Genomic DNA, 7955 nt, shown 5'->3' with positions numbered 1-7955 from the left:
TAATGGTACGACATTAAGGATAAATTCTCTATGCTCTCCACTCCACGCTGTATTTCCGTTTTTAGCCTTAAGCTGCATTTATACTGCTTGAGTAAAGGGACTTTTCAATCTCCTTCTGGCAATATAAGTAGGGTATATCCTATTCTATACCAGCCTGATTAGCTCCTATTCCATACCAGCCTGGTTAGCTCCTATTCCATACCAGCCTGGTTAGCTTTGAAGATAGCACGTCTGCCTTACAAGTGCTTGCCGCACTTACAAGGCAGACGTTTTAAAGTGATTGCTTTGGGCTGAAAAGAAAATAAATAAATAAAAACTTGTAGTTTTTTGTCTTGATTTAGTGAGAACTAGTACATGAGAAAAAAAAGGCTATTCCCTACTGCTGTTGTGTTAAAGGGACTCTTTAATCCTTTTCAAGCAGTATTATTATTAACCCTTTTCGGTTTCAGATCCTGTCAGTGCCTGAAAATCTCGAGGCCCTTAAGGCGGACATTACTCTCCACAACGACGACGATGGCCTTACCGAAGTGGTGGCTCAGCTGGCTCAATGTCGCTTCGTGTTCCTCAACCGGTTTACCACGGCCCTGCTCGAGTTCATCAACCAGTTCCAGGCCGGGAAGCAGGCCATTATTGAGGCCTCGCAGGCCGCTGTGGCCACTGCTAAACAGAACTTACAGGTAAGCAGCCAATTGAGGCGGAAACGTCATTTGCCTTGCTCACTATTGAACAGAAGAACACCAGAAACTTTTACAGCACACACAGTATAAGTTACTAGTGTTCTTCTTTTAAGATGAATCTTCACAAGGTCACGTCAGAATCTACCAGTATGTTACTCACTCTTATTTTTCTTCGCCTTTTCCAGTGTACAGACGGGGGTCGGTGTTTTTCGTCAGCCTCACTCTCGATAATCTAGCCATGTTCAGTTGTGTACCTGATTCTCTGTACTCGCAGGTAAGTAACAGTGGTAACGCGCTTGCTTGCCATGAAGGAGGTGCCGGGTTCGATGCCCACCATGGACGAACATTTGTACTCGTTTTTTGATTGCAAATATTTCTACGGGTTTATTTTTTGTCTTGATTTAGTGAGAACTAGTACATGAGAAAAAAAAGGCTATTCCCTACTGCTGTTGTGTTAAAGGGACTCTTTAATCCTTTTCAAGCAGTATTATTATTAACCCTTTTCGGTTTCAGATCCTGTCAGTGCCTGAAAATCTCGAGGCCCTTAAGGCGGACATTACTCTCCACAACGACGACGATGGCCTTACCGAAGTGGTGGCTCAGCTGGCTCAATGTCGCTTCGTGTTCCTCAACCGGTTTACCACGGCCCTGCTCGAGTTCATCAACCAGTTCCAGGCCGGGAAGCAGGCCATTATTGAGGCCTCGCAGGCCGCTGTGGCCACTGCTAAACAGAACTTACAGGTAAGCAGCCAATCGAGGCGGAAACGTCATTTGCCTTGCTCACCTGACATTTGGTTTTGGCTACAAATTTTACGAGTGGATGCCCTTCGCACTCATCATTTGCTATTTCCTAGCTAGGGAAGTTCTGCATAATAAATTGTTATATTATTTTGGTTCCAGGATATGTATGCTGCAGCCAGCAAGGTATCTCTGGACATCAGCATAGCGGCCCCTGTAATCGTCATTCCTGCGTCTTCTGTAAGCCGAGATGCCATCCTCATGGACTTTGGTAACCTGACTGTAAAGAACAAGTTTGAAACTTTGGACACCAAAAACGTTAAAGGTACGACAGTTTTTTTTTTTTTTTAGTGCTTATGAATGAAAACTACTTGTTCTGGCTGGGGGACGTTAAACAGGAAGTAGACCAGCTTAGTCTGGCTGGGGGACTTTAAACAGGAAGTATACTAGTCTGAATTTCCCTTGCTAAAGAAATAGCAAAGGTTGAGTGCGAAGGGAATCCACACGTAAAATTTGTAGCCACAACCAAATGTCAGCCCAAAACAATCACCCTAGTTAGGGCTGACTGAGAGGCTGACGAAAAACGCGGACACCATCTGTACACAGGAAAAGGCGAAGAAGAAGAAGAAGGATGAGAACTATTTTTTGTCTTAACAATACAATCTTCCTAATAATGAGTTGTTGAATCTCGCCCACGTAAACGTTATCTCGCTTCTAAGCTCTGTCTTACCCACATAATCTCAATTTGTCTCGTCTCCCTACAGGACACCCGGCCGTGCTCGACCACTGTTGCATTGAGCTCGTCAACATGACCCTGTCTCGTGTGCGTTACGCTGATGAGACTTTGTCTATCATCGAGGATATCGTTCTCATTAAACCCATCAACTTCTCACTCCTCATTATTCGAAATCTGTGCGCCAGTTGGTTCAAAGAGGTAATTCTATTTTGTACATTTATCTTTAGTTGCATATGTTTGTGTAACTAAAATTCTCTGTAAGGACATGGAAAGAGCCTAGATATTGTTTCAATTAACTCTTACATCTTCATTCTTCTCATGAAATTTCATTGTTGTCCCATTCTTTTGTTTGTTTGATATTGAAAATAAACGAAGTCCTATCTTATCTTATGTCATCTAGGTACCGGATTTGAACGTATCTGGATCGTTCAAGACAATCAACCTGAGTCTGAGTAAAGAGGACTATGCCACGCTGATGAGGATATCCACGGGGAATTTGGCGGAAGGCGCCCCCTCTCAGCCGAGGCCTGGACCGCCTGCCCTGCCCCAAGCACCGCCGGTAAGTGTAAAGCACCCCCTATGAGTGTAAAGCGCCGCCTGTAAGTGTAAAGCACCATCCACACTGTAGTTGATCGATATCATGTGGACAAAGGCACGTCCACATTAACTTTTCTTTCGTAACAGATCGGAAAAACAATTACACATTTTTGGTAATTTAAAAATGTTTTTTCACTAGTGGTTGACCCGTCCTTTGTACGGGACCACCACACACACACACACACAAACCCAGTGAAATGTGAACGAGTGAATGGATCTTGTTTTTATAATATAAGATTACTTTTTTTTTCAACTGTTTTACTAAATAATCAGGGTGTTCATTTACTCGAATTGTAAAATGTGTTCCCCATAATATGTCAAAATATATGAGACCTTGTTGAGACTGCTGGGGTAAAGAAACTTTTCAGTCCTATCCCAGCATTCCCAGCAGGATGAACAAGGTATATTCTATTCTATTCTTATTAGATGTTCTAGTAACCAATCGATATTATTTTCCTCTAGGTGGACTCTTTATCAACTTCCCCTGACTCTCCAAAATCCGTGGAGGATGCTACCACATCTGCAAGCAAACCAGCCAGCTCTCCTACCGTGTAAGTTCTATATCCATGTTTTTACTTTTGCTAAGCTAGCTTCGTAGGCACTCTAAATGCACCAGTTACCAATGGATCCCTAAAGTTTGATTACGTTTCGATTGGTTGGGTGACCAAATGGACAATCTCTTCCTGCTGGAATTTCTCGGCCCCACTAGGCTGGGTGAGATTGTCTGGCTGGAGGACGTTAAACAGGGAGTATACCGTATACCAGCCTGAATTTCCCTTGCTAAAGAAATAGCCTTTATTATTACGATAGTAATAAAAAAAGGTATAAGGGACGGGCTATTGTATTCGCTTCGGTGTCGTCTGTCTGTCCCCATAGAAGGACTTATCCAAAGCTGGTCGACCTATATATATAATTAAAGGTCTTTTTACCAGGAACACGAAAATGGTGGTGCAAATTTTGTCCAGAGAACCAAAAAAATAAAAAAAAAACTGGTTTTTGTACTCTGTGTCCACACTACAAGTGCGTTACTATAACATGGCCCGCGCTCTTTGGGAACCCCTCATTGAACCTGTGGAACAGAACCCGTACTCTATCGGTATGTAATAGAAGGTTCCGGGTTCCATCCCCACCATTGACAAAAAATTGCACTCGTAGGTATCTAGGTATTAGATTGCAATTATTTCAACGGGTTGCTTTCTGGTGTTATCGTGTTGATTCAACTCCTGATTGGGAATTAGTGTGTCTCTTGTCGATCTCCATTCTGATGACATGGTGGACATGCTACGACGCAGACCATCTAGCAGTTGTTTCATTGATACAAAAAATGACGGTGAAACTCTTGTATTGAAATTAAAAGAAGAAGAAGCCACTGAAGCCAGTCTAGTTAACATCGAGGTGTAACGTCCCCGCCTTGTAAGCGCTAGCTCGTGGGTTCGATTCCCACCGAGGGAACTTTATCCTGAAAAGTAATAAATCTGTGCTTGAAAAGGAATAAAATTAGCACTGTGATGAGATTCTGTTATAGAAACAATGAACGTTATTATTATGAGGTCGTTATCGGAGCTGTCTCCCCGAAGTAGGGTAAGTGTACCATTTATTCGCCCACTTAAAAAACGTACCATTTATTGGCCCACCTGCCCACATATATTTTTCTAATTTTTGTTTTTATGACTACAATTTTTGAATAGCACTGGTTCGATAGCAGTCTTTAAGCCCTTTCTTTTGATGAAATTGGATCTTGAAAAAGTTCGTCCAGTTCAGACTTATGTCGCGTATGGTACAGGTGGGCCAATAAATGGGTGGGCGAATAAATGGTACACTTACCTTCTACTTGTCTATGCCAATCCATGAAGAAGCATGGATGATGGAAATTTGAGAGTGCTGAAGAAAGCCAAAAAGGTAAATAGGTCCAGATATATTTCTAAACTAAGAGCTCAGGCCGCGTTTACACTTAGTACACTAATATTGCAGGCGAGATGTATGCTGACTCGAGTATGTAAGAACCCTATTGTACTGCAGGACTGTTTATGCTGGATGATATGAGAGTGCTGAAGAAAGCCAAAAATGTAAATTAGAAACAGATATAATTCTAAACTAAGAGCCCAGGCCGCGTTTACACTTAGTACACTTAATATTGAAGGTATGTGGCTAACTTTATGTATTTCAGGTGTCGAGATATATGGAACGTAAGCAGATGCAAGGTACAGACATGAATAATATGATAGAAGTCAGTGTGAATATGAAAGGAGGCCGTATGGATACAGACCTTAGGATTTGCAGCTTCAATCTCATCATGAACTTGGACTTCATTATGAAGACTCTGGACTTTGTCACTCTCCCTCCTGATAACTCCAAGGTATGTATTCAACTTTAAAATCCCATAGTTAGCTTAGTTTTGAAGGAGATGATATGATGATGAGATAATTAATGGTACGACATTAAGGATAAATTCTCTATGCTCTCCACTCCACGCTGTATTTCCGTTTTTAGCCTTAGGCTGCATTTATACTGCTTGAGTAAAGGGGCTTTTCAATCTCCTTCTGGCAATATAAGTAGGGTATATCCTATTCCATACCAGCCTGATTAGCTCCTATTCCATACCAGCCTGGTTAGATTGGAAGGTAGGACGTCTGCCTTACAAGTGCTTGCCGCACTTACAAGGCAGACGTGTTAAAGTGATTGCTTTGGGCTGAAAAGAAAATAAATAAAAACTTGTACCTCACTTCGCTTCTTCACTTATTTTCAGACCTCACCAGGGACCCAGCTCAAAACCGCAGTCTCTAGCGCGTCCAGTAGTCGGCCTACCTCTGCTTCCGCCCCTGCCCCTCAGGAGAGCGTTATGACCCTGAATCTTCGCCTGGAAAAGCCTGACCTCATCCTGGTTGAGAATCTGGATGACTTGGACACGAACGCGATTATTATGAACACGGAAATGACGTGCAAAGTCGTGCTGCATGGAAAACGCCAGGTACGATTCGTTTGTTTAGGTTTGGGTTCGATTCTCACCGTGGACAAAAATTTTGGTACTCTAGAATCTAGAGTATATCTAGAGTCTAGATATCTTCACTCAAGTTATGTTTAACAATGGGTACTTACAAGTCCTCTTATCCCGACTCGGAGTTTCATCTACTTTGTAGGTGACAGGGTCCACATCCCCACCACTGTCACCATCGACGACAACAACAACAACAACACCTACACTCAGTTTCCCTTAAAAATGACTACAAAGTAGATTTTTTTTTTTACTGTTCTCTTGATCATTAGCTGTCAGCTTAACTCCATACACAAAAAGCTCACCTGAGGCTTAGCTGTAGGGGGAAACATCCCCAAAGGATGGGTTAAGCTTCTACGAATCTAACCATTAGCTGTCTATGGACCTTTCCACTTAACAATTTGCTCCCATCATCTCTATCCCAGGTAATCGATGGAACAATCAAAGATCTGCAACCCATTATTATCGACATTCAAGCTCTCAACTGTACAGCCGCTGTAGCGTCCTCAGACTCAGTAGCGACCTGTAATCCCGAGAGTAGCGACCACAAGGTAGCTCTCAATCATCTAGAAACGGTGGAGCTCAACATGAATTCACCGGAGGACGCGAAGGATTTGGTTCTGGCGTTGGAGAGTGATGAGTTGGTGGAGCAGTATATTAAACTGGAAGTACCCGGCCGAAATCAGGTTGGTAGTCATCTTCTCTTTTCTCGATAATACTCTTTGGCAAGACCGTGTAAACAGGGGGGATACCTGTCTGAAATGTCCCTTGCTAAAGAAATAGGTTGAGTACGAAAGACATCCACTCGTAAAATTTTTGTAGACAAAACCAAGGTACTTGTGCAGAAGTCACGTCCGTGGAATATTGCTACCAAAGGAACTGGCACAAACAAGGAGTGATTAGTGTTATTATAGAGTTAGGTTGAATACAAAAAGGAGCTTTTCTTTTCCATGGACGTGACTTCTGCATAATTACTAAAACCAAATTGCAACCCAAAACAATCACCCTAGGGCTGATGAAAATTGCCGACCCTGTCTGTACACGGGAAAAGGTGAAGAGAAAGAAGAACATTGCTCAAGTAGGACTGAAGAAGCGACCTGTAATCTCTAGAGTAGCTACCTTTAACCGAGAGAGTAGCGACCATAAAGTACCATACCATAATTTCTCATTATTTTTCCCATAGGCATACCCATTATTATCGACATTCAAGCTCTCAACTGTACAGCCGCTGTAGCGTCCTCAGAACTTCTCCTCCTCTTCTTCTTTTTGGCCTCCTTAAAGTCCTCTTCTGTTTTCGGTTTGTTTGTATCACGAGAGCACGAGGTGATTGAGAGTTGAGAGTCTTCTGCATTTAATTATAAGGAAACGTGCTCCGTACGCCATGTAAATTGAGGAGATTACAGGTTTCTGATAGCATCATGTTAGAGTGTTCTAGGAGAGGTATGTAGGTATGAGAGTACTCTTGCTATGTGTGTTATGTTATGCACCTATATGTGTGTTCATGTGACCCAGGTGTGAAATGCGAGACCGTCGCTGTGCACTCAATTTCTTCCTGTGTACTTGATAGAAGTCAGGATATCATCGCCCCTTGTCGCGATATAAGGACAGAACTTACCCAAGTTCATCTATTTGGCCATTTTTAGTCTTCTGCTATATGTGTGTTCATGTGACCCAGGTGTGAAATGCGAGACCGTCGCTGTGCGCTCAATTTCTTCCTGTGTACTTGATAGAAGTCAGGGTATCAACGCCCCTTGTCGCGATATGAGGACAGAACTTACCCAAGTTCATCTATCTGGCCATTTTTAGTCTTCTACTATATGTGTGTTCATGTGACCCAGGTGTGAAATGCGAGACCGTCGCTGTGCGCTCAATTTCTTCCTGTGTACTTGATAGAAGTCAGGATATCATCGCCCCTTGTCGCGATATGAGGACAGAACTTACCCAAGGTCATCTATCTGGCCATTTTTAGTCTTCTAGAATCCCAGATGTTTCGTTTGAAACGACTTTAACCTAGTTTTATTATGATCTACTCCAGCAAATCATAAAGGGTAAAATAAACAGCAGAAAAGGTCCTGGCCGAAGAAGAATATCCTGGCTTACCCGCCTGAGATGCTGGCGCTGGTTCAACATGTCTTCGACAGACTTGTCCAGGATTTCAGGAATGGCAGGAACAAAATGAAAATTATCCCCAACATTCAAAACAGATAGGTACTCA

At 42.6% G+C, this 7955-nt stretch overlaps 1 protein-coding gene across 1 annotated transcript; it reads left to right on the top strand.

Annotated features, from left to right (window-relative positions):
- The first annotated feature begins 903 nt into the window (after positions 1 to 903).
- LOC103506921 (vacuolar protein sorting-associated protein 13C) lies at positions 904 to 3318 on the top strand. Its single transcript, XM_008471346.2, has 6 exons — positions 904 to 951; positions 1191 to 1418; positions 1578 to 1740; positions 2180 to 2349; positions 2552 to 2710; positions 3211 to 3318. Exons 1-6 carry the CDS (start codon positions 916 to 918, stop codon positions 3301 to 3303), a joined length of 849 nt encoding a protein of 282 aa, XP_008469568.1. The 5' UTR covers positions 904 to 915; the 3' UTR covers positions 3304 to 3318.
- Positions 3319 to 7955: the final 4637 nt, after the last annotated feature.

Source organism: Diaphorina citri, unplaced genomic scaffold (assembly GCF_000475195.1).
Source record: "Diaphorina citri unplaced genomic scaffold, Diaci psyllid genome assembly version 1.1 scaffold274, whole genome shotgun sequence".
NCBI lineage: Eukaryota > Metazoa > Arthropoda > Insecta > Hemiptera > Psyllidae > Diaphorina > Diaphorina citri.
Note: the sequence above shows the minus strand (reverse complement) of the source record. Positions and strands in the feature narration are given on the sequence as shown.

Coding starts and splice junctions, on each gene's coding strand:
- LOC103506921 (XM_008471346.2), top strand. CDS start 916: ATGTTCAGTTGTGTACCTGATTCTCTGTACTCGCAG. Junction 1,741..2,179: donor GGACACCAAAAACGTTAAAG/GTACGACAGTTT, acceptor GTCTCCCTACAG/GACACCCGGCCGTGCTCGAC. Junction 2,711..3,210: donor CCCTGCCCCAAGCACCGCCG/GTAAGTGTAAAG, acceptor ATTTTCCTCTAG/GTGGACTCTTTATCAACTTC.